Source organism: Furipterus horrens, unplaced genomic scaffold (genome assembly GCF_987537825.1).
Source record: "Furipterus horrens unplaced genomic scaffold, mFurHor1.1.pri manual_scaffold_8, whole genome shotgun sequence".
In the NCBI taxonomy this organism is placed as follows: Eukaryota; Metazoa; Chordata; class Mammalia; order Chiroptera; family Furipteridae; genus Furipterus; species Furipterus horrens.
In genome coordinates, this window is record NW_028327178.1 from 103,188,684 (window position 1) to 103,215,087 (window position 26,404).

Here is a 26,404-nt window from a genome sequence, read left to right on the forward strand (position 1 = left end):
GAAGTGATGCACCACATTCCCTTGAGCTGGAGATCCCTGTTTGCCCTGCACTGCCACCTGCTTCACCACCAGGTAGCACAAATCCACCGAAAACCCGGCCATCCCCACACCGGCTGGGAAGTCGAAGGCAGAAGTCAATGCACACGTACCTGTTTTGTTTGCCCAAGGTATGTTTAAAAGCTGGGAACAGCTTTTATTTTATTTTTTCTAGGTTTATTGGGGGAAGGAAGGGAAAGGGATTACAGGTAAGAGGAAAACTCCCACTCCACCTCTGAGGGCCTGTTGAAGTCTCCTGGGACCGGCATTTTAAAAATCTGGATTTCCAGCTCCTCGTTCATCAGCTGATAGGAGTAGCAGCTGACCTTTGCGCCTGATGTCTCCATCAGTGCCAGCTGCTGCTTCTCATCCTGCTGTGCTGTTTCTCATCGGGCACATGTCTCACTGGCCACCTCCTCCAGTCCCTCTCCCCACTGGGGCTGCAGGCGGGTGTTAAGAGCACAGTGGCTCTGGGTCAGATCAAGGCTCAGATTCCAGCCCTGCCTCCTACCAGTTTTGTGACCTTCGGCATGTTACATGACCTCTGCGCCTTGGTTTCCCCATTTGCAGATGGGTCTAAGTGTATCCTCTCGGAGCTGTGAGGACTGCCTGATGGGTCCCCACGCAGAGGGGTCTTCACAGTCTGGCACGTGGTAAGTGCTCGGCAGACACTAGCTCTCCCCCCTGTGCTGCTCCCATAGGCACGTGTTTGTAACACCCCCCGTCTCACAAATGACCCTCATGCTCTCGGACCTGATGATGTAAAACATACCTCCTTCTGGTTTTGAAATGTATCCTCCCAGCCCCTGGGATTCAAGAGCAGGGAGAACGTCTGAGTGTGAGGCAAGGCTCTGCCGTCCTAGCTGTGGGCAAGTCACTTCACCTCTTTGGATTCAGGCCGTTTTTTTTGGCTGGCTCAGGGGGACACACATCGGTTGCTAGGGTCTAGAAAATCTGCCTGGCGGGCCTGGGAGTGGGAAACCAACCCTTGCAGCCCCAAGGCTGCTTATTGGGCCCCTCCAAAAGGTTTGGCTGGCTGCCCATTCCACCACAGACCTCTTTTGATAAAGCCTTTTCTTTTGGGAACCATCCCTCTTCTCACATCCTGTGGCTTGGGACGCGCTGATCTTGCCTCTGCAAGTCCAGGTGGACATGTTTCAGCCCTGGCCAATCACAACCCTTCTCTACCAGTCTACCACCTCCACCAAAGCGATTGGTTCAAGGACAGACACATGCTCCAATCCAGGCCAATGAGAACCGGCCCTGGGGCTTTTGCTGTAACTACTGGGAAAGGGGACTGTCCCACTGACATTGCTGATCTGGTCCAATGTCAACTCAGAGAAAAACAAGAGCTAGTAAGAGACCAAGTTCTGAGGAATCATGTGAGCCCCTGGGTTCTGCCCAAAGCTTAAGTCAAAACCACCTCTGAATTTTTCAGTTATATAAACTTATAAAATTATTTTTGCTAAAGTTTTAGTTTTCTATAACTTATGAGTTGATGAATTCTACTGCCCCTGCCCCCCTTTTTTGGATCCCTTCAGTCACAAATCAAGTCTAGCAGTGGACAAACTTTAAGGAAAATGAAGTTATGGGTCACATTTTAAAAAAAGTGTTTCATCTGTGACTGCTCTAAGTCTTTTGTCATTTTCCTGTCCTCAACAGGCTTTTTCTTCTAATATTGTAGACATTCTCTAGCCCAGACTATATATATAAAACATATTTTATTTAAGATTTGATTTTTTAGAGAGAGGGAAGGGAGGAAGAGATACATTGATTGGTTGCCTCTTGCACGCCCCCAACTGGGGACCTGGCTTGCAACTCAGGCATGTGCCCTAACTAAGAATCGAACCAGTGACCTTTTGGTTCACAGGCCGGCGCTCAATCCACTGAGCCATACCAACTGAGGGTCAGACTAGATATTGACTGTAACACCTGTAGTGTTCACTACTGAATCCCAGTGCCTAGCGCATAGGAGGTGCCTTATAATTATTTGTTCAATGAATAAATGAACAAGAGACTCATTTGTCCAAAATGTCCAGTGTCTCTTCACTTGCCTCAGCATGTGAGGTCCTGTATAACAAGTCCCTACTTCTCCGACCCCGCCTTCCACCTTCCCCTGGCTCACTTCAGTCCAATCACACCGTCCAAGCTTGTTCCAGCCTCAGGGCCTTCCCGTTTGCTGTCCCTCAAGATGCCTTTTCCCCTAGTTCTCTCCCCAGGTGGCTCCATCTCTTCCTGCAGGTCTCAGCTCAAATGTCACTTCTCAGACAGGCCCTCCCAGGCCACCCAGCCAAACAACCCCACCCTTTTCCAGGTTCCACACTGTTTGGTTTTCTTTACAAATCAACACCTGAATGCCCAGGTGCATTTACTTATGGTTATCGTCCATAAGTAAATCTTGTTGATTTGCTCACTGCTGCGCCCCAGGGTGCAGGTCAGACCCTGGCACACACTAGGTGCCAATAAAGATTTGCTAAAGGAATTCACTAATGGGGATCAGCCTTCATTACTCTATCAGCAGGATCTCTTGCAAAAGGGCCATTCCTTACCAAATCATGGGTCCCCTCTCCAAGTGTTTGGAACAGACATCAACATTAATTAACTATCTCAGGTGACAAGGCCCCCATTCCTAAGCCCAGGGTTGCCGGGGAAGCTGGGAATAGGCTAGGGGTGGGGCCTTACCCTCCAGACTCCTCACCCCTCCTTCCCCAGCCAACCAGGAAACACGAGGCAGCCGAGGTTAAGTAGACTCTTGCTGCTTTGTTATAAATATATTATGTACATCCAAAACATGACATTAAAATATTACTCCGTGTTACAGAAAAGATATTAAGGCTTTCTATTATTTACATTAAACAAGCAAGCACCTTTAAAAAAAACAAACCAAAACATAAAAGCCCCACTCTTCCTCTGACAGACCCCTGGCCAGAGTGGACACTGTGTCCCATTCCAAATGATTAAGACCCACTGCAGGGGCTGTGCCCTGTGAAGTCATCCTTCCTTCACTTAAAAATATTAGCTCTGGCTGGGATCACGTGGGCTGATGGGAGAGGGGCAGGAGAGGAGGAGGGTCCAGACTTGGGCAGGGGATTCCGGTGGATTCTGGCCACTGCCCCCAGACCCTTGCTGCACTTTGCTACCCTTGAATGGACAGGCTGGGCTGGGGCTGTCCGCCAAAGTCTTTGGGGTCAGTTTGCAGGGCTATGGCAGGGCAATGCTCCAGGGACACTTAGGTGTGCCTGGGGGCTCCCAGACCGCTGCGGGCAGACAAGGAGGGACAAATCAGACAACTTAGTCGCCCCAACACCAGCCACGCTGAAGGGCTGCCCGGTGGGGCGAGGGAAGGGAGGCTGCAGTGTAGGGAGTGGGTGAGCTTCCCCTCTGCCCAAGGGGTTCCTTTTTCTGCAGAGTCAGGCTTGGCAGACAGACAGCCCAGGTAGCGAGGGAAGGGCCAAGGAAAGGGGGAAAAAAAAAAAAAAGAAAAGAAAAGAAGAGAAAATTAAAAATCAGTGGCTCAAGTATTCTGTGTCACAAAGGGTGGGCTGGGGGTGCCCAGGCCCAGCCCAGGAGGCGTCCTCTCCACCTGGAGGGGCCAGCGTGAGGAAGGCTGGAATTTGGCAGATGGCTTCGGTTTGGGGAGGCTGGGGAAGGTTGGCAACGAGGCAGCAGGCTGGAGGAGTTATTTGATCTTCTGGGCCCATTTCATATCATCTGCCCGTGGCTTCTCACCCGTCAGGCCCTGGATGAGGTCCTCTAGGCGTCGCCAGAAGCCCATCTTCTCCAGAGGATAGTTGAGCCAGCCTGCAGCGGAAACAGGGCACCAGGGGGTTGAATGGGGGCGCAGCAGTTGAGGGAATATAAGGAGAGAGCTGGGACTGCCTGGGCAGAAGAAACAGGGAGTGGGTCTGCAGAGGAGGAGACAAAGAGTGATCAAAGAATTTGGGAAGGGGGGCCACCCACCAGTGGGCTCAGGGGCTTCTTAGACATGCCTTCATACCCTCACTTGTTCACTTTTTTTACTGAGCATTTACTACATGCTAGGTATGGTGGCAGCGTTTCTTATTACTTGGCTCAAATGCCACCTCTACCAGGAAGCTTTCCCTGACCACCAGTTAAACCATACTCCAGGCCTGTCATGTCCCCCTCTTTTATTTTTTTATAGCCTTTAGGATACTGTATCTATTCTCATTAATTTAGCACTTCCCTGTATTTTATTGGTTTTTCTCCCCAACCTCCAACTAGAATGTCAGCTCTGATCAGCAGAACCTCATATCCTTTCACAGTTGATCCCCAGTGCCTAGAACGGTACCCAGCACATAGTAGGTACTCAATTCACATTGCTTATTTCATATATTTATTACAGTTTCCCACCCAAAGCAGGCAGATACTATTATCAGTCCCCTTCTCCACACAAGAAGACTGACTTAGAAGGGAGTTTCCCAATTAGTAGGTGGCCAGACCAGGATGGATCCCAGGTGTGGCTGAGCAGTGAACTGAACTGAACAGCCTAAATTCTAGCCCTTTCCACCTGCTCTCAAAGACCATGACTTTACAACGTGCAAAAAAATATTGTTCTGTGGCTCTCAGTTCTGCCTTCAGAAAAACAAAATGACCCCCCGCAAACCGCAGTAGCTTACTGAGTACCTACTACGTGCCAAGCACTTTGCACCTGCCACTGTGCCAGTCGCACCCCTGCCCTGTGAAGGCGGTAGGTGAAGGAAGTGGCTGCAGCCCCATCTGTGGACGAGAAGCACGATATCCGGGGCAGGGGGCTTGAGCCTTCTGAAGGCACACATGGAGGGGAGGTCAGGTGAGCCTAGGCCGGCCTGACTTCATAGCGCCTTACATACTTAACCCTGAAAGACCCCCAGCCGGCCCTGGAAAACCTGCTCACCTGACCCTTCTGGCACTGGCCCATCACCGGTGGCATGTGTGCCTCCTCACTGTTCTTCGGGCAGATTCTAGGCCTCTTTTTGCCTCAGGACATTTGTGCTTGATGTTCTCTTTGCTTGGCCTGATCCTTCCCTATTTATTTATAAGGTTCCCTCCTACACGTATTTCAGCTTTCAGACCTTAGATAAACGGCCACTCTCTGTCCTTCACCCTGCTTTGCTTTCCCCCATAGGATTTCTCAGACCTGGGCTTGGTCACCTTTCCTATCACTCTGTCCCTCAAGCCCACCACTGCAGCCACACTAGCCTCCTTGCTGCCCGTAAAACAGAAGTGTGTGCTCCTGCCTCAGGGCCTTTGCACCCACTCACTGTTCCTGCTACCTGCAGCGCTCTTCTTTCAGATCTGCACGACTGTCTCCCTCAGCTGAAATGTCACCTTCTCAGTGAAGCCTTCTCTCCAACACCCTATTTAAAAAGTGGGGCTCCCCATTTCGTTCTCCTATCCCCTGCTTTATTTTCCTCCACAGCAGTTAGCACTATCAGATGTGGCACTTGCTTATTGTCTGGAATACCCCTATTGGAATGTAAATGCCTTGAAGGCAGGATTTTTGCCTGATTCGTTCAGTGCTATGTCCTAAGTCCAGAGCAGTGACTGCACATAGTAGGTGCTTATATGCATTTGCTAGAAAGATGGGTGGTTGGAATCGTAACTCCATGAGGTGGGGAGGGTGGTTTCTGTCTTGTTTACAACTGTGTCCTTAGTACCTAGAAGAGTGCCTGGCATGTAGTAGGTACTTAATAAATGTATTCTGAGAGAATGTTCCCACAGGGCAAGGACTATATGACCTCCCACCATGACCTGTGCCCTTCTGACCCTGAGGATGGAGTGGTAGCTGGGGGTGGGGAGTGGCCTATTCTACGCACCTGTGGTGATGCAGAAGTAGGTCTCGTGGGGCGAGACGTGGTGGATGCGATGGTGTTTACGCGGCAGGATGACATGCCAGTCCTGCAGGAGGGTGACCCAGCGCGGTAGCCCAAAGTATGTGTGCGACCACTTGTGGATCTGGTTAGTGAAGGTGCCGAAGATGATCAGGCAGAAGACGAAGCATTCCCAGGGGTACAGCTGCTCCAGGGCTTCTGCAGGGTGGGGAGAGGGTGGGTCCCCATAGGGCCCACATAACTGTCACCTGGGGTGGGGGTCCCCCACCAACCTGGCCCTCACCACCTGCCCTAGGCAGTTCCCATCCCAGGCTAGTACCCAGGTTCCAGCCTCCCATGAGGCCTCAGGCAAGCTCAGACTCCCCTTTTGCTCAGCAGGCAGAAAACGAATAAGCATAAGTGATAGTTAAGAACATGGGCTCTGGAGTCTCAGCACTGGGTTTGGATCCCTGCTATGACATTTCTTGGCTGTATGAGTCTGGGTCAGCAACGGCCTCTAAGCCTTAACTTCCTCATCAATAAAATGAGAATAAGTCTTTCTCCAGGATCCCTAGAAGCACAGCCTGAGATAAGGGTTCATGCACATGTGATTTATCGGGGGGTAGGGTAGAGGGGGGAATCCTCTCTTCTGAAGAAACATCTGAGGGAGTGAGGGAAGCAGGACAGGGTAAGCGCTAAGCAAAGATGGGGTGGGGGGAGTCTTGCCTTAGCCCGATCCTGAGGGAAAACTCTGGAGTGTTAATGGCTCCATAGAGTCAGACCCACTCAGAAATGAGGGGGCTGGTCTTACGTATGTGTTTCCTGTCACTGGCTTCAGGCTTATCCCTGGGGGAGAGATGGGACCTGTGCTAGCAGTTCTCAGAAGGGGCAGCTGGGAGGCGCCTCTCCCAGCAGCCAGGGGAGGGTTCTACCCCCCGGGAAGAGGATGTGGGTGGGTGGGGCACCACAGCACCCACTATACCACAGATACTCATCACATCTACCCACAAGGATCAACGAGGTGTCAAGTACTTACAATACCGGGAAGAGGAAGGACTCATTTCCCCACCTGACAGATAAGGCTCAGAGAGGTGAAGTAATTTGCTTTGGGACACATTCCCTCCCAAAAATAGGTAGGTCAGAGGTCTGAACACAGGACTGAGTTCACAGCTGATTTTCCACTAAGTCAGCGCAGCAAAACCAACTCTCACGGCTGGAGAGGTAATTCAAAAGAGGGGGGCTGGCTGTAGGACATCAGGGAGTAGTGGGGACTGTGGCAAATTGGAGAGTGTGTTTCCTGTCTAAAGGCAGCTGCCACAGCTCAGCTCCAGCCCAGTGAAGAAGCCAAGTGGGAACAAGAACCCAGGGTGGCCAGATCAAATTATTTATGAGAAGCTGGAAACACAGAGCTTTAGGTCAAATATCCCAATTTTACATGAAGGTAACTACAAATTTTTTTTGTAACATTGTGAGGGGCCAAACATATACACACACAAGTCACAGGAGGCTCATGGGGGCTGGGAGGAGTGTTTGTCCCCGATGGTCCCCTGAGGGCCCACCACCAGCTGGCATGCTCACCAGGGCTCTGGGTGTGGAACGTGTAGGCCATGTTCAACAGTGGCAGCAGTGTCACCAGGCAGTTATCTCCATTGGTCTCGATGAAGTCATGACGGGTAATGGCTGTTGGGTCAATGTGATGCTCCCGGAATGGTCGGATGAAAGCCTGCGTAGGACGGGGAGGCAGGAGTGGGGACAGATCCAGTCAGCCAGCCTATGGTGGTCAGACACTCCCCACAACTTCCTGCACACACTTAATTTGAGCTCCCCTCCTTGGTTTTGAGATGCCAGAACATTCCATCATGCCACTGATATAGATCCCACCAGCCTTCAGTGTCTAGTCTAGGTCTAGCAGCTCTAGCAGAAGATAGGTCGAAATGACCTGGAGGGGACCTTGGGCTGGTACTGCCCCCCTTTGGGCCTCAGTCTCCCCACTTGGGCTGTGAGGAGTCTTGGAGACAATCTCTGCCCTTCTTTCCCACACTAAGACAGCTGAGGAAGCCCTCCCAGTGACAGGCAGGACTCTCTCTTTCTGCCCAGCATCTAAGCCCTTCCTTCTGGTAATTCCCTCCCCATCTTAGAATTATTCTGGTGGGACTAACCCCACCATTCCCTAGTTGAGAGTGAGCATGTGACCCCAGCTGGGCCAGTCAGACCATTCCTTCCCTCTGGCCACAGCGACTGGCTGAGGGGTAGGCCTATGACCCATGCGGGGCCAATGGGAGTGAGCCATGGGACTTCGGCTATGACTCTGGGAAAGGAAGAATTTCCCTTCCACTGGGGGTGGCTGCTGAGCTGGGTGGATGGAAGTCTGGGAAGCTGGGAGACAGCTTTGGGGAAAACCCATGAGAGTGAAGCCAACAGAGAAGGCAGAGACAGTCATTGAGAGAGACTGAGTCCGAAGAATATGTATGGTCGGTCTGGCTATAGGACCCACCCATGCCTTCATTTGGCTCTACTCCTGAGATTTTCAGTACACGAATCAGTACCTTTGCTTGGTTAGGCCAGCTGGCACTGGATTTTCTGTGACTTACAACCAAAAAGGTCTGACTGGTACAAGATAAAGTTCAATGAAAACAAACAGTGAGGCCCAGCAGGGCAGGCAAAGGAGGACAAGATGTGGCCCTAAAGTCAGGGGATTCCGGTGAGGTGGACACATATCAAAGCTCTCTGACTGTCCCATGCCTGATGCTTTTGCTTCCAGAAATCCCAGGGGATTCCTGTTCTAGTCCTGGAGGAGGGGCACGTAGGTCACGCTGGAAGGATGGCTTCCGTCTTTCACATGGAGAAACAGAGGCTCAGACGTCAGAGAGCCTAACCTCCTTCCAGAGGAGACAGGCCAGGCTGGGTCAAGAATCGCACGCACCTTCCCCACGATGGGCAGCTCCACGGAACCCCAAGTGTCGGCTCCCCAGTGCACCAGGCCAGACAAGAAGTCAGCAATGAGAGCCCCTGCAACTGTGTACAAGAACAGGGTGAGCGGTGGTGGTGGTGGTGGGGACACAAGAGGGACATCTTCCCCATTGGCCCACCCCAAACCAGGGAGTCACACGTTCACCCAGTGGGTGTTAAGGGGAAAGGCTGTCCCTTCTCTACTTGGGAGGCTTCCTTTCCTGTGAGTGGGGCCTCAGGCATAATACTCCTGGCTTCAATCTGGATCTGTCCCTTTACTTGTTCTGCCCCAGGGGAGAGGCAGGGACGGAGAGAATAAACTGGGCAGGCCAGATCGCTCAACGTTTCCCTATTAGGAGCTGACTGTCCCCTTCTCTGACCTCCAGTCGCCCCTCATAGGGAAGCCCACTCTGCTACAGCATTGCCAGTGACTAGATGGAAATGTCCTTTTGGGGTCTGGTGTCAAGAGAGTACCTTAGCTGCAGATAGACTCCATGCTCCCCAACCCTACCTGGCTTTGATCATCAATAAATGTGATAATTTGGCACCCAGCAGCATTTTCCTTGTCTTTGTTCCCAACTGGTTCAGAACCAAAGTGGGTTCCCTTTGGAGACCCCAACACCATTCACTCGAGGGTTCAGTATGATACAGAGGCTAAGAGCTGTTAAATCTGGACTTAAATCCCAGTTGTCGCTCACCAGCTGTGTGATACTGGGCATCTTACTTAACCTCTCTGTGCCCGAGTTTCCTCTAGATAGACGGGAATGGTGATGATTTAAAAAAAAGAAAAAAAGCAGCTACCATTTATTGAGCATTTTCTTAGAGTCAGACGCAAGTGCTTTACATGCTTGAGTTCAATACGTTCTCATAATCTGTTAGAAGTTGGCCCCATTTTTATTCTCACTTTACAGAGCAGGGAACAGGTTTGGAGAACAGAAGAACTAGACCAAAGTGGCAGAGATGGCAAGGGGCAGAGCTGGGCTCCTAACCTGCCTTGAGGTCCAAATCTAACACAGCAGGATGCACCATCTCCTTGTACACGTGGGGAAACTAAGGCAGGGAGGCGCCCACCTGTCCAAAGGAACAGCACAGTGCCACCCCCCACCGCACTCCCCTCTCCCTGCACCTCTGCCTTCTTGGCGTGTCCCCTACGTGTCTCTGGGTTTTCGCACTTGCTTTTCCCTCTGCCTGGGACGTTCTCGGCTGAGATGTGACACAGTTCGCTCCTTCACTTCCTTCAGGTCTTTACTCCAAGTCCTCCTGATCTAAAGTCGGACCCCCACACACCTGCCGGCATTTTCTATCTCCCGTTGCCTTGGACTTCCTTTTCCTGTGTTTGCTGTGTCCCTCACAGGACTGTCAGCCCCACAAAGGCAGGGATTTCAGTCTTTTGCTTATGGCTGTATCCCAGTTTCTGGCACGAATCAGGGGTTCAGTAAACACTCACGGAATTAGCCAATGTACACACTAAGTGCAGTACCTGGCGCGCAGTAAGTCCTTAATGCCCATTACAGTTGTCGCTGTTGCTCATTTAGCCTGTCAGACAGCCTTCGGTGGGAACCTGTGCTGCACCGGACATCGGGCTCACGGTCAAAGCGACATAAGGCAGGGAACAAAGGCGGTTTCCAGTGATGGTAAGTGTAGCCCCCGGGGTCATGTGACTTCAGGCAAACCCTTTCCCTCCCCTCCCCAGACTCAGTTTCTCTGTGTGAACTTGGTCAAGGTCCAGCTAGGCCATTTAAAGGTCCTTTGAGTTCTGCTAGGGCCCTCAGCCCCTCGGTGACAAGATGCCAGGGCACTGGGGCACTGTGAAGGCTATAGAAAAGTCCCCTGGAGAACGAGGGTCATGAGTGAGGGGGCAAGAGTGGGCATGCGGGTCACTGGACATGCAGTTTGATGCCTGGGCTCATGCTAAGGGGTAGCCGGAGACAAAGCTTTTTAGAGGTCCTGAAGCCTCCGCCCCATGGATACCAAACATGGAACAGGCGGTGAAGGCAGGGGAGACACAGCTCTCTGCAGGCACCTGCAAGTTCTTGGTGACAAGGACAGGTGGGGACAAGCACCACCTCCCGGAGTGCAGAAGCCGAAGGATAAGCCGTGGGGTGACTGCACAGGTGGGGCCCTCTGGGGCTGTGTACCCAGGCCCCGCCCAGCGCCTGGCAGTCCTCCTCCTCAGTGACAAAGCTGGGAGGGTGGACCCAGGTAAGAGTGTGGGAGGCCAGGGAGGCAGAAGCCAAGGGCTTCTGCACTTGCTTTTCCTCTAGCGGGCACCCCACCCCTCCCTGCAGATCCCCGAGTGGCTGGCCCCTCCTCAGCCTTCCAGTTCAGGGCAAACAGCAGCCAACCCCCCTGGCGAAAGCCAACCTCTCCTCTCAGCCAGGTGCTCCTGATCACACCTCTGTGCTCTATTTCTATCCTGGCGTTTGTCACCGCCTGAGATGGTGTCATTTATTACCCCCATTTCTTGGATGAGGTAGGGGGCTCTGAGAAGCTGACCCCCGACCCCCAGTCCCATGGCGTGGACGTGGCGGCCATGGGATGGCAAGAGGTAGGTCTACCTGCCTCTAAAAGCAGCACGCTTTCAGGCCCTTAACCTGTATCTCAGCAGGTCCAGGAGCTTTAAGAGAGCTGCTGCTGCATACTGCAGGGGGCTCGGTACACACTACCTTGTGTCTACCAGGAGGCACCAGAGGCTATGGGGCCAAGAGCTAAGGTGAATCTAGATCAAGAAGCGGGGCCTCATCCCTTGCTACCATACTGCTGCGTGACCCTCTGGGCCTTAGCGTCTGAGGTGCCCCCGGAGGCTCTACCCTGACCGCTCTAACAACGCCTCTAGGTGCTGCCTACATGCAAAGGCAGCCTCCCAGTGGGTGACCCTGTGCCTCCTAATTTTCCTCTCACCCCTGATCCATGCAACCACCGATCTGCTTCTTATCATAGACTGGTTTTGCCTCTTCTAGAACTTCACGTAAATGGATTCGTATAGCACGTGCTCTACTGGGTCTTGCTTCTGCCAGTAGCATAATGCTTCTGGAGTCATCCATGCAGCTGATGTAGCAGCAACTCATCGTTTTAATTGCTGAGTTATATTCCAAAGTCTGGATGTCCCACCGCGTGTTCATCCATGTTGCTGCTGGATGCTGGTTGTTTGCAGGTAGGCTGTTATGGCTCACCTTCCACGGAAACGTTCGGATACAGGCCTGTGTGTAGACAGGTGCCCTCATTTCCTTTGGGTAAAGATGTCGGCCATTTATTTATTTAGCTTTTTACGTGACATTTACTGGGCACTTCAGGTGCCAGGCCCTCTGTCCGCACCTGATTATGTTTTATCTCTTTTAATCCCCACACTGCACCAAGGCCAGTCCTAAGCCGGTTACTCGTCTTATCTCTGTACCATCCTAAGCATTTAATCCTTACAGATGACAGGAACAGCAATAAAAACAATATAGACAGGCCCCAACTTACGATGACTCAACTTACGACTTTTCAACTTTATGATGGTACGAAAGCAATACACATAATAAATTACACGTGATATTTAATAGTTTATTATAAAACAAGCTCTGTGCATTGATTCTGCCCAACTGTAGACGGACAGTAAGTGTTCTGAGCATGTTTAAGGTAGGCTAGGCTAGGCTGCAGTGTTCAGTAGGTTAGGCGTATTAAATGCATCTCTGACTTGTGATGCTTTACCAGGACGTAACCCCACCCTAAGTCGAGGAGCACCTGTATTAGAAAAACAACGTCTGTGGTAATGGCTAACGTTGTAGCACGTCCTGCGTGCCTGATCCTACACAGAGGTTGTTAAAAAGTGCGTTATCGGGGGCCATAGCTCCCCGCACCTCAAATACAGGCTGTGCACAGTGACTTCCAGAGGGGGTGCAGTATGGAAAGTTGGGGGGGGGTCACTCTGCAGTGCAGAAAGCTGACGAACACTAGCTGGGCCATGTGGTCACGCTGATAGCACATGTCCTTGCTATGACATGACGAAAATGACACTACCTCTGAGCGCTTCCTCTCCAAAACACGTGACCTTGTCTAAGAAAAGCACCAAATCCCAGTAGAGGGACAGCCAACGAAATACGGTTCTCCTCAAAACTGTCAAGGTCACCGAAAACAAGGAGAATCTGAGAAACTGCCAGAGCCAAGAGGAGCCTAAAGGGACAGGACCACTAAATGTGATGGGGAATCCTGGAACAGAAAGGGGACAGTAGGTAAAAGCTAAGGCGAACCGAATACACTATATGGGCTTTAGTTCCTAATAACGCATCCATACTGGAGCACTCATCATAACCAGTGTATGATGCTACGTGAGCTCTCAGGTGCCAATAATAGATGAACTGGAAGCAGGGGTATATGGGAACTCTCTGTACGATCTGCTGGTTTTCTGTAAATCTGTTCTAAAAATAATGTCTAAAAATTGTGTATTACCTCCCTTCATGTGTACTGGGATGCCCCCCCCCCCCCCTATCCCGACTTCCACAGGCGGAAATGAGATGCAGGGGCTGAGGACCGGCCAGGGTCGCATGGCGGCTGGACAGTCAGGGCTCCTAGCATGTGGCCGGAGACCACTGTGAGGTGTTCAGGATGACACTGAGCCTCCCTGTCCAAGTCTGGGAAATGGGGATTTTAATAGCACCCACTTCACCTAAAATCAAGTTAATAATGAGGGCTAATGCAGGTCAAGTGCTCAGCATGGTCCCCAGGACAGAGTGAGTGCTAAGTGCTCCCCAAATGTAGCTATAGCAAGTAGTTTAAATGTTACTCCTCTCTCAAAGCCTCAGTCTTGTCACCTGTTAAATGACCAGCACCTGGCCTTTTCAAGCTGTGGAGCAGGGCGGGATGTATACTTGGACAGAGGTCAGGAATTATTTTGGGGGAGAATGAGCTCTTCCCTCCTTCTGGGAGGAAATGGCCCTGTGATCCCAGGCCTCTGTGGGAGGCTGTTTTTAGACTCCAGGCCTGCTGCCCGAGGCCGCTTTAATGGGGACAGGGGTGGCAGAGGCGGGCGCACAGAAGCTTCTCTGTCCTAGCGGGTGGCAGTTGTTGGAGGATGGCTCACCCTGGGGACTGCTTCAGCCCGACTGCCTGCCTGTCTGCAGGATACTGGGGCGGGGGTAGGGAACGGGAATGACTCACTCCAGGCTACCATGACTCACTGGATGACCTTGAGACACTCTCTGGGCCTCTTGGTGGGGCTCAGTTCCCCACAGGTCACCCAGCGGGGACTTCTTTGTTCCTGCCTAACTCAAGGCCTGGGGTGGAAACTGAGACAGCCCAGACACTGCTGAAGACTGGTTCATAAGGTCCTGGGGCCAAACCCTGGCTTTCAGCTAAGAATCACAGGGGGACACTCTGCTTGACTCACCAGGCCAGCCATGACCTGAGGCCATGTGACCTCTGACCTCACTGCCCAGCACGCACTCACTCCTACCTGGAACACCCTCTCCTCTGTTTGTCTGCCAGAATCTCCTACTCTCTCAAGGACCAACTCACAAGCCCCACACTCTTCCTCACTTTCCCCAAGCGCAGCACACAGCTCGGGGCTCCCAGGGATGTCTATTAGTTCCCTCATTCATTCACGACAATAGTCCTGGTGGGGTAGCTAATAACCTACACATGGCCAAAGCCAGTGGTCCCCTGCTGCCCCCCGAGCCTGCTGGAGACACATCCTTTTCACGCCATGCCCGCACCTCTTGGCTGGCTCTTCCTCCTCTTCCCAACCCGGATGTACCAGCAGCCTTCGGCTCTGCTCCCGGGCAGCCCATGGGGACTCCCTGCCAGCACCTGATCTTCAAACACTGTCTCTCCCCACCAGATTATGATCTCTAGCTGCCTGGCTGATTCTAGACTGGGATTTAACTTCTTGCTAGACAGACAGTCTCCCTTTGGCTCTCAGGCAGGCATTGCAAGCATCTATCCTCAAGCCAGCTCTTTCAGCTTCACCGCTTCCATCACTCGGGCCCAAAGCCCTGAGCAGCCGCTGACCCCTGCTGACCCCTCCCTCTCTCACCTCCACAGCCAATCTGGCAGCATTTGGGTGGCTCACCTTTCATAGCTCAGCTGGAATTTGACAACTTCTCACTACCTTCACCACCCTACCCAGGTCTGGGCCACTGTCTCTGCTTCCTCGGGCCCTCACCTCCTCCCCAACCCTGATTTTCCCTGCAGCATCAGCTGATATCTGTTCTCTGGCGGAAACTCACAAATGGCTGCTCACTACCTTGGGAATAAAAACCCTGGTCTCCTCTCTATTCCCCAAAGCACTGAGCATACACCAGCCTCCCGGCCTTTGCACTTGCTGCTCCCTTTGCCTAGAATACCCCTCCCAGAGATAACTGCCAGTGCCCTCCCTCACCCCTTTTAGGTCTCTACAGAAATGTCACTTTTACAGAGCAACCTTCCCTGACCTCTCCCATCTTCCCTGCCTACACCCTTATCTTGATCGTATTGCTGGCATTGCGCCATCTGTTTGCCTTTATTAACTGGGTACCTTTTCATGCCACTGCCTCCCCTCATTTCAAAGGCCTTGCAGAGGCACCGAGACCTCTGGGGAGATAATGCCGGGCAGGGGGTGGGTGCTGTAGGCTGGCACAGTGCCCTTACCTCCTGCATGTTAACACACAAATCAGTGCAGCTACTTAAATTGATTAGGGACTGTGTAAACACTGCTATCAGGGGATTGTCTGCTCTTATCTGCTCAGAGGCAAAGGTACCAGATTGGGAAGCTGGAATCAGATGCTCAGTTGGGACAGTCAGAGATCTCCTGAGCCCAAGGCTGAAAGCTGCCTGGTCCCAGCCACAGAATGGAGTGGTGACATGCCTGGGATGCCCACTGTCCCGGCTCATACAACACGCACCTAGACTCGGAGGCTGCTGATCCTCTGCCTAAGCTGGGCCCGCTGCCTGAACACCCTCTCCTCCCAGTGCTAACTGCAGGCTGTGCAGTCCACGGTTCAGGAGCCAGGCAGGTCTGAAAATGTGATCCCACACTCTGCTGCTGCCCGGTGAGGGCCAAGGGGCAAGTCACCTGGCCACTCAAGAGGATGGTGATCAGAGCCTTCCCGCTAGGTTGCCACCAAGAATTAAAAGTGCCCAGCCTGGGGCCTGGCACATAGTAGGCACTCAGGAAACACCCACTGACCACCGAGGCAGAAGGCCTAAGCCCCAAAGAGTGGCATGTTGGGTGGTGGCCCCTCTATACCTCTGTTCAGTCCCTGGTCCGCTCAGCAGTTAGGCACACCTGCGTTTTGCCCTCTCACTAGCCCTAGGAGGCAGGTGTCGTGAGCCATTTTGCTTAAAAATGAGGCTCAGAAATGTGAGGATACTTGCCCAAGGCCACACAGCCCAGACATGGTGGAGCTGGGACTGCACCCAGGTCTGCAGGGGCCTGCTCATAACCATCCCAGATGGGGCTTTAGGGCTCACACTGTCTGTATTACTGCCCTTGAATGAGAGGCTGGAAGTGCAGGTCCCTCTCACTCCTGGGCAGAGGGGGCACATCTGGCTTGAGATGTGACTCTGAGCCAGTCCCTTCTCCGAGCCTCAGTTTCCCCATCTGAAAAATGATGCTAACTGGGCATCTAGCTCCCAGGCTGTGGATCGGTGAGGACAGATTGGGGGAAAACACTCAGCAGGTGCTAATAAGTTGCAGTGTGTGCATTTGTTCATTCAATAAATATTTATCGTGCACCTACTATGTGTCAGGCCCTGTTCTTGGGGCTGGGGACATAGCAGTGAACAGAGAGAAATCTCTACTCTCAGGAAGCTAACATTTGAGTAGGGGAAATATATAATAAACAGATAAAGAAATATATTGTATAAAAGAGTGGGGTGAGGGGATAGTGTTTGACAGCGCTGCCGCCTTTGAAGGCTAATTGTGGGGGGGAAATCCTAGAGTAGGCAACCTTTGAGCAGAGAACTGGATGAGGTAGTGGACTATGTCGGTATCTGTAGGAAGTGTTCCAGGCATAGGGGAAAGCATATGCAAAGGCCCTGTGGTTAGGAGCGGGTGCAGCACGAGACGGGGCACAGTGAGGAGGCCAGTGTGGCGGGAGCAAGGTGAGCCAGAGACAAGTGCAGAGGAATGAGGTCTGAGAAGGAGCGGGGCCGGGCCATGCGGAGGAGCTGGGGTTTCATTCTAAGTGAACAGGGGAGACACGGGAGTGGCCTGACCCGACTGAGGTTCTAGCAGGATCCCTGTGGTCACGCGTGGAGAATGGAGGTGAAGGTGGAAGTGGGGAGACCAGGGAAGAGGCTCCTCCGATGGTCCAGCAGGGAGAGGATGGTGGCTGGACCAGGGTGGGGCAGTGGAGGTGAAGAGTAATGGTTGGATTCTGGATGCATTTTGAAAGTGGAGCCAAGATCACTTGCTGATGTTTGGGATACGGAATGTGAAAGAGAGCAGCTGAGGATGACACCCAGGTTTCTTGCACAAGTCACAAGAAGGACACAGATGTCATTGACTGAAACGAGAGGTGGAGTTCCCATAGCACGTACCGCACTTGTGTGCACACACACAAGCACTCATACGGGTCCACACGTGTAAACATGTGTGCAAGTCGCCATCAGAGGGGCACAGACTCTAGGCGTGTCCCTGGCCGCCGTGGAAACGGAGGCAGGTGGCAGAGCCATGGGCACTCACCGACACCCAGCATCACGAGGGGCGTGTGCTCCCAGCGGGCCAGCAGCAGCAGGTGGACCAAGTTGTGGGCGAGGAGGCCGAAGCACAGGACCACGCAGCACCACTCCTGGAAGCGCTTGCCTGCGGGGAGGGGGGTGAGAGGTGAGCACGGAGGGTGGCCTCTAAATCTCAGAAGAGCCAGAAGTGAGGACGTGGGTGTGAAATCTTCTCTTTACATGTTGCCAGGTATTTTTAATAGGCAATGAGTTTGGACAAGCCGAGACTCACTGCAGCCTTGTTTGAGGCGTCAAACCACTGAAATAACTTAGGTGTTCATGGCCTGGGGGATCAGCCAAATTAATTTGGTCCACGGTATCTCTGTAGCTAGGAATAAGCCAGAGTGTTAGAATATCCAGGGCAAACTGGCAAGTGCAAACAGCAGCCATTTATGCAAAAAACAAACAAGAAAACTACGTGGGTGACACAGAATGTGTGACGGGGCCCCCAAGAAAATTGCTTTCCCAGGCAGCTGGTCCCAAGGGCGTGAAAGACCCTTAATGATAATAATTTTCTTATCATTAGCGGCTAGCATCTACTGAGCAATTACTATGTGCCAGCTACCAGCTGAGGCGATGCTATTTTGCAAATGAGAAATGTGAGGGTCAGAGTGGTCCCAAGGAAGTAACCCAGGGCCACCCAGCTAGTCAGCTATAGACCAGGATCCTGTGGCCAGAGGGTCTGGCTCCTGAGACCCTGCTCTTACCTGTCCTGCTGTCCTTGGTCCCTCCCTATCACACTTAATGGCCTTGACCACATTCTGGGACAGGATCATTTTAAACAACAGGGCCAGGCAGGCTCCTGTGAGTGATTAACCACCGAAGGGGGGGGCCAGGGCACATAAAGATGTTTCCTCCACAAAAAAAAAAATTAAAAAAGTTTCCTCCTGCATCTGTCTTCTCCTCCCTTTGGTGCCTTGTATGTGTTGTTTCCTTCATCCCTCTATATCAGGCTGACTTTGGCAATGCCCTTGCAAATCTTGACCTGGAACCTCTGCCTCCAGGAAGCTGTCCATGATTTCTCCTCTGACCCCTGGGCTCCTCCATGGGGTCCATCACGTGGGACTATCACTGCCTGTATAATATCTGTCTTCCCCTACCCAAATGTGAACTCAGGAGGCCTGGGACTGTCTGGTTTGCTCACCAGGACCCTGGCACACAGGAGGTGCTCAATAAATGCTTGTGGAATAAAATTCCCAATGATGATCCTAAGGGAAAAACTGCCAGGCTGTGTCCCTGGGCTCCACTCCCCAAAGCACTTGAGAAGGAAACATGCCATTGCTCCTGGCAGGGAAACAGGCTCAGACAGAGAAAGGGCCTTGTCCAGGTCACACAACAGCAGGCTGCGCCCTGAGCCAGACTCACAGCAGCTGCCCTCTTCTGGGCCTGTGAAAAGACCAAGACTCAGAGTGGGAAGGAACATGCCCAGACTTACATTCTCTGGCCCCTTCTCATATGGATGAGGATACTGAGGCCCAGAAATAGCAAGGACCCTAACAGGGATCACAGAGCAGCGGAAGAGGGCCCAGAACCCCTCACTTCCTGCTTCTCAGTCAGGGGCTGTTTCCTTTGGGTCACATGGCCCTGTCACCCCAGCAGCCCCCAGCTGAGGTCACCATGATCTGGTCCTGCAGGGCCTTTCCCGTCTGGTTCCTCTTTGTGGCCAAGGCCTGTGACTCAGAAGCAGGAAGCCTGGGGAAGGGAGTTGGGGGGCGGGGGGCGGTGCGGGGAGAGACAGGTGATTCCTCAGTGCCAATAACAATGTCAATAACAACGAAGGACACCCACTGAGGCCCACCCCAGCTGGGGTGCCAGGGTCATCCCATGTCAGAGATACCACAGACCCACTGCCTCTGGCAGATTTTGCTCTCATTTTAAAAAAAGAAGCTACGCACACACACAATCACATAAAATTCCTATTTCCTGCTTCCCTTGAGACCATAGGATTCTGGCTACTCTGGAGTCTGAGCAGCAGGGGCTGCCCCCCCCCCCCCCCCCAGAAGGGAGCAAGAGCTCCCAGTTCACCTTGGTCTCCTCCCCGACCGGTCGCCTCACACTGGGTGGCTTCCCTTGGTGGCAGTCCTGGCCAGTCATCTGAGATTCTGAGCCTGAGGCATCGTCTGTCATTCAGTCTCAGTCCCTCCAGGTAGGAATTGTGTGACCCCATTTCCCAGATAAGGAAACTGAGGCTCAGTGGGTAAAAATGTAGCACTTGATTTGGATCCTGGACTCATAAATGGGTCATGATAGCCTGAATGTTCGGGGCTGTTCCAATTCCAAAGACTGGTCTGGTCAGCTCTCTTCCCACGCCACGGAGAAGGCCCGTGAAATCTGAATGTATGAGGTCTGTCCAGAAGGTATCCAGCCATTAATATAAAAAATAGAGACACTTATTGAAAAAGATACAAGATACAAGAAACATTATACAGCCCTGGCTGATGTAGCTCAGTGGATTGAGCATTGGCCTATGAACTGAAAGATTGCTGGTTCAGTTCCTGGTCAGAGCACGTGCCTGGGTTGTGGGCAAGGTCCCCAGCTGGGGGCGTGCAAGAGGCAACCAGTCACACATCGATATTTCTCTCCCTCTATTTTTCACTCCCTCCTCTCTCTCTAAAAGTAAATAAAATCTTAAAAAAAAAGAGAGGCACTGCACAAAGGACAATGACACCTCAGTCCCTGTCAAAGCAGGCACCTTGGGACCTCACACAGTTATCCCAATCACCACCAGCTGCCCTGTCGTATTTTCCGGAATCTCATCAATGGTCTGAAATCTCCTCCCTTTCAAAGGTGAGTTTAGTTTCAGGAAAAGCCAGAAATCACAGGGCGCCAAATCTAGGCTGTAGGGGGGCTGAGTCCCCTGGGTGATTTGATGTTTTGCCAAAAAACTCTGCATAAGATGTGATGCATGAGTGGGTGTGTTGTCTTAATGAAGTTGCCAGTCACTGGTTGCCCAAAGCTGTGGCCTTCTGAATCATCTGAATAGTTTCCATGGAGGAATGTTCAAGCTTAAGGCAAAAATTGATGTAGGTTTATTGCTCTACTTCCTCAGTCATTTTGAATGCAATGGCCACACAGCACACATGCTCACTCAATGGTGTCTACCGCCCCCACTGACTAGTGCAGTGAAGTCATTATTGTTCATGCATGTGCATTCCAGTCCACTCTCCATGGCTGCCAGGTTACATCAATGTCACGCAAACCATTCTCATTATATTAACAATTGCTGGACTTTTTCCAGACAGACCTTGTATTCCTATCTAAACTCTCTCTGGCCTCTGGAATCTGGATTCTTTTGCAGACCAAAGGCTTCAACTTTGACTCATAAAATATATCTACAATAATAAATGGCCTTCATTAAGTAGCTCCTACGTGCCAGGTAGAATGCCAGGAATAACCTCAGCCAACCCTCATCATACTCCGTGGACCCCTGCCCCATCCTTCAGAGGAAGAGATTAGGCCTGGAGAGTGGCTCCTGGGACCAGCAGGACTCATTGTCCAGACACTTGGGGCCCATGGGATGAGCCCGAGGGTCCCTTACCCCTTGCTGTTCCCTCCATCCCATGCCTCAATGATCAGATGACTCCCAACTCCCAGCAGACACCAGGCCCACTCTCTCTGCTCTGCTGACCTGGAACATTGGTCCCCTTCCCGCATGCCCACCTTCGGCTGGCTCACTGCTTACAGTGAAGACTAAGAACTCGGAACCTAGAATGCCCCCCACCAGAGTTCTGGTTCTAGCCCTGCTGATGGGCAGGTCACGATTCTTCGCTAAGCCTCAGGAAATGTCGTCAAGGTGGATGGGGTACTTGCAAAGGGCTGGCACTTTAGGAAAACCAAACAGGTGCAATCCCTGGCCTAGCCAACTTCCCCTCTGACGCGGCCAGGTCCAAGCCCAATCCAGGCAGGACAAGTGTAGGGAGAACACGTTCTTCTCCATGAGGAGGGTGGGGATGGGGACCTCAGCTTCCTTTCCTGTAAATGGAGTTAATACCAAGGTGTTCCTCAGACAACTGCAGGGAGGGTGACATGAGAGCATGTGAAGAAAGTGCCCAGCACACGACAGGGCTCAATAAATTGTCTTTGCTTTGTTATTGCTGCCAACCGTCACAGTGCCAACCCACCACTGGCCCCAAGAATCCCTAGAATCTAGCTCAGTAGGTTGGGCATTGTCCCACAGAACGAAAGGTCACCGGTTTGATTCCCAGTCAGGGCACATGCCTGGGTTGCAGGCCAGGTCCTTGGTTGGGGGCCTGCGAGAGGCAAGCGATCGGTATTTCTCTCGCATACTGGGATTTCTCTCCCTCTATTTCTCCTTCCCTTCCCTGCTCTAAAATAAATAGATAAAATCTTTAAAAAAAAAAAAAAGCATCTAGTCTTGCAAGACAGAAACATCTCCTCCTCTCCCTTCACTCACTGTGCTCCAGCCCACAAGCCGCCTTACTATTCCACAGCCACTCCAGGTACCCTCCTACCTCAGGGCTTTTGCACTTGCTGTGTCCCTGGTCTGCACTGATCTTTTCTCAAATATCCTCATGCCTCCCTCTCTTCAGGTCTCTGTTCACATGTCACCTGCTCAGTGAGGCCTTAGCTGTCTCCTCTAAAATGTCACTGCCCCCAATATTTCATTTCTCCCTTTTCTGTCTGTATGTTTGTCCTACAGGACTTGCCGCCACTGGGCAAGCGAGGCATTTCCCTTCTGTATTGGGCTTACTATAATACCAGCCCCGCTTTTCTTGTCTTGGTCACCCTCTGCCCCCAGGGTCTAGAACAGGGACTAGAACGAAGCTGTTAATATGTAGTGAGCCTGGCTGCTCATTTTATAGGTCAGGTCCAGGGAGGCCAAGGTATTCCCTCAAGGCCACAGGAAAGGGACAGAGGGAGGCCTATGAAATTTGGAGAAACCAGTCTGGCCAGTTTCCCTCCCTCCACTCCTCACCCCTAGGCTCCACATCAGGAGTTAGGCCTTGATGACAGGTTTGGGTATCAGGAGGCTGTCTGCAGCCTCACATCCCAGCGTGGCTATTCTTCAGAAAGGGGCACCTGGGGAGATCAGAACCAGACAAAGATGCCATCGTGGTGGAATGGCGAGATGGTAGTCCTTAGGGGAGGCGCAAAACGCCCAGGTATGCTTTGGTTGGAAGCAGGTAGGGTTTACTCGAGTGGGCAGGGCTGAACACCAAAGGAGGAGGCCCCTGAATCCTTTCCCTCTGTTCTCAGGTGCCGGATCTGAGGACCAGAGAAGTGAGGCAGCTTACTCCAAGATTCACAGAAGAGGTCAGACTATTGGGTTAACAATTGGGTGCCCCTACTGTATGCCAGGCACTGTGCCACCAAAGTGGATGATCTCATTTCCTATTCCTAATGACACTAAAGAACAAATAAGATTTACTTTGTATCTATTTCAGAGGTGAGGAAACGGAGGCTTAAGAGAGGGAAAATGGCTTGGCCCAGGGCACAACTAGGTAGCAGAGTCAGGATGCCAAGCCCAGGCTGTCCTAGGAAGTGCAGGAGTTAGTCCCTACGCTGGGTGTTCTAGGAAAAGGCTGAAGAAACCGTGACAGCAATGGGCCAGGTGCCTAAGTCAGGCCAGGAAAAAAATCACACACAGAGCATGGACTTGCAGGTCCAGAAAGGTCTCTGGTGATCCTCCATGAGAAAGCAAATGGCCCCAGTTGTGGCACAGTTGGTATGTATGTGTAAACCTAGGCCAGTCAAGCCGAAGGTGGTAGTAGACCGATGTCCACCCCAGGCTAGGGCTGTGCATGGTGGCAAACGTTAAGATGTCAGAACCCCTGACAAACAAAGCTTGGTGTGATGCCCACGTTCAGCAGAGGAGCTTGTGGCAGCTTCCAGTTACCTGGCTCTGGAGTCCTCAAAGGCACTTCCTTATGGCCTGGGGATACCTGGCCTTCTTGGGGCCAGGCAAGGAGATTCCTGGGGCTTAGGAGGAAGTCAGAGAAGGAGTTGGGGGTTGGTGCTTTCTGGAGCATAAATGGCAGGTGCCCCTGAAAGAAGCCAGGGGCCTTGGCCTGAGGGCAGAAGGGAAGCAAGGCTCTTTAAGTTGTGGTCTGGTTTGGGCAATATGGATGGGGGCTCCACACCTAAGTTCTAATGGAGGGACTAATATATCCACACAGGGAAGGGGCAAGGGACAGGGTTGTGGCTTGTGTTGGGAGGAGTTTAAACTGGAGGATTTGGAATGCTCTCCCCACTGGGAATTCTGGAATACTAGGTGAAGGGCTGAGGGGTGGGCAGGGCAGGGAGTTGGTGGGGGCGGGGGCGGTGGTGATGGAGGGGAGGGAGAGAATGGTGGTCTGTAGTTTCAGCCACTGAAACTATAACTAGAATGGGGGTTTGGGGGAAGGGCTCAGTCACACACTTTTACTACCTGGGTAGCTGGGAGCTCCTGAATTGGGATGCTCAGATTTATGGGCTGAGGTCACTGTTTCCAGCCCAGGACCCTAGGGTGTGAATTCAGGATCTGGGGAACCTACGATGAGGTGTGACTTTTAGGGGGCCGGGGGCAGTGCATGTAGCTGAGGAGCTCCCTTCAGCTTCTACTGGGTTCGGGGGTCGGGGGTCTCTAAATCCAACGGCGCTCTTTGCAGCCGCCGGTGCCCCGGGGCTAGGATCCAAATTTGAGAGTGCGATGGGAGCGCTTTTTGTAGTCCCAGGAGCTGATACTGCAGTACTTTGATATCGGTAGTCGTAGCATCCTGAAATCCTCGAGGCTGGGTATCTGGCTTGGGATTGGAAGTGGCGCTGGGATGGGGTCTCCAAACTTGGGGGCATTATTTGCAAAGAGAAGCCTAGGCTGGAGCTCTGCATCGGGGCCTGAGGCTGAGGTTCCGACCGGGGAACCCGGGATCGCTGTCCGCAGCCCCGGCTGGTGACTGCAGGCCTGGAGGGGGGCCCAAAGGTCCTACCTGGAGAGTAGAGCGCGGCCAGCTCGCGGGCCCCGGCGTGCTGCGCGCCCCAGCGCCGGCAATACGCTGCTTCGTCCTCATCGAGCTCCGGCTGCTGGCCCGGCCCGTCCTCGGGGCCCGCCATGGCCACTCGCCCGGCCCACCCGGTGCGTTCTGCTGGCAGCGGCAGCAGCGGCGGCAGCGGCGGCAGCTGCTGCTGCAGGGCCGCGGGACCGCGGCTTTATCACACCGCCCAATGACTGCCCTGCGCCGGGGGTGGTGGCGGCGCCGCCGGGGGCCTCGCCCGGTCGCGCGTCACAGCCAATCAGAGCCCGCGCCGGGGCCGCGCCGACCAATCAGCGGCCTCCGAGCCTCAGCCAACCGGAGCGCGCGGGGGGTAGGTCCGCAGCTGGGCGCAGCTGGGCGCGGAAGCGAGGGGCGTTGGCAAGTGCCTGCCAGCCTTGCTCCGCCCTGGGCTGTGCCCGGTGACCGCCTCGCGGAAGCGCGTGCTGCTGCACCTCTTATGTCAGTTTTGTTTTGCCGTCCTGTGTAGTGGGCTGAGGTCTTGCGCCACCGCCGGATCCCAAAACGGGCCTTTCTTCAGCACGCGCCGTTAAGGGCCTACTGTGTGCAAGGAACGCGAGGGCGCCAGGCCAGGGAGCCAGCGCTTGGTGGACACTTGGACAGTGCTCCCTAGTTGGGACCTGTTTACACTGGGCCAGCTTTCACAGCCCTCCCGCGTGCGAAGGCTCCGAAGACCGTGCGTACACCTGCTGAGTGCCAGCTCGCGCTGTGCGCCCGGGAGGAGAACCGCCTGACTCCCAGGAGCTCCCGTTCTCCCGAGGGAGAGGACACTAAACTGATGACAGTGACCCTAGGAGTCACTGTAAGATTTGGTGAGCACTTAATATCTGTTAAGCGCCGGGCTAGAAGTTAGCCGACAGCATTTTATTTACTCATAATAACCAATGATGTGGTCTCTTCAGAACCCCTAGTGACCACCCCACTCAAAGTCTCCCCTTCCTCCAGTCACTGTGACATCACCCTGGTTTGTCTTCACAGTGCTGGTCCTGGGCAATGAACTTGCAGCCCAGACCGCCCCCCCACCCCCCCTACAGAAAACAAGCTCCTGAGGGCCAGGACTTGCTTTGTTCACAGCTGAGCCTCACGTCTGTCTGGAGCAGAGTAGGGCACATGGTAAGCTCAGCAAATGGTTGCTGAGTGGATTAAGGCTCAGGCACACACTTTTACTACCTTGCAGGTAAATGACAGGGACATGGTTTTACCGGGGTCTAGCTGGCTATAAAGTACACAATTATTCACATAAATCCACACAGTGTCACCAAATGAGAGCCACCCTAGAGGCCATGGAAGGACCCAAGAGGTGCCTGACGGGAGCCTGGAAGGGAGGTTGACTCACAGCCTTTGGAGGCTCCATTCTGCCCTGGTTCTCTGGAGGCTTAAGCCCTGGATTGCTCAGCTGCTAGTTACCCCAGGGACCTTAGGTCTATTTCCTCCGTGTTCCTGCTGTGGGCAGCCCCTGTCCCCAGCCAGGCCCACGCTCCCTCCCTACTTATTTATCCACCTAACGTCAAGGAAAGAAAAGTTCATTTTGATGACAGGGACAGGTTGCAGCCCAAGTCCTGGTGAATTCTGGAGGAACTGGCTGTCCTGGCTGTCATTTATTGACACATTTGGATATTCAACCCAGGAGCTTAAGAGCCGCTTGCTTTGATGGGGGCTGGATCTCAGATTTCAGAGAAACACCCTCCAAAGTTCTCTGCATGTGTCCCAGACCTCCAAGCAGTCTGGGATGGCTGGTTACCACTGGTGTCTGGTGTCTGGAGCCCTCCTAGTGGCCAGCACCATGGGTGATGGACTAACAGACAGCCTGAGATCATTCATTCATTCACTCAACACATGTTTATCAAGTACCAACCTAGCCCAGACACTGTTCCACGGAAATAGCAGGGGACCTGACAGAGCCTCCTGGGAGGTGGAGGCCAGGGTCAGGGAAGGCCTGAT

At 52.9% G+C, this 26,404-nt stretch overlaps 1 protein-coding gene and 1 long non-coding RNA gene across 2 annotated transcripts; one reads left to right on the forward strand and one right to left on the reverse strand.

The window, feature by feature from the left end:
• Positions 1-8,892, forward strand: LOC150003697 (uncharacterized). Its single transcript, XR_016512795.1, has 3 exons — positions 1-167; positions 607-689; positions 8,608-8,892. It is a non-coding gene; the product is annotated as an uncharacterized LOC150003697 (long non-coding RNA).
• On the reverse strand, positions 2,777-24,640 carry PEDS1 (plasmanylethanolamine desaturase 1). The gene is made up of 6 exons (XM_090286555.1): positions 24,401-24,640; positions 17,440-17,559; positions 8,770-8,861; positions 7,425-7,569; positions 5,853-6,065; positions 2,777-3,837 (listed from the first exon to the last, which is right to left on the reverse strand). The coding sequence occupies exons 1-6, from the start codon at positions 24,522-24,524 to the stop codon at positions 3,716-3,718; spliced, it is 816 nt and encodes a 271-aa protein (XP_090142681.1). The 5' UTR covers positions 24,525-24,640; the 3' UTR covers positions 2,777-3,715.
• Between the last annotated feature and the right edge of the window lie 1,764 nt (positions 24,641-26,404).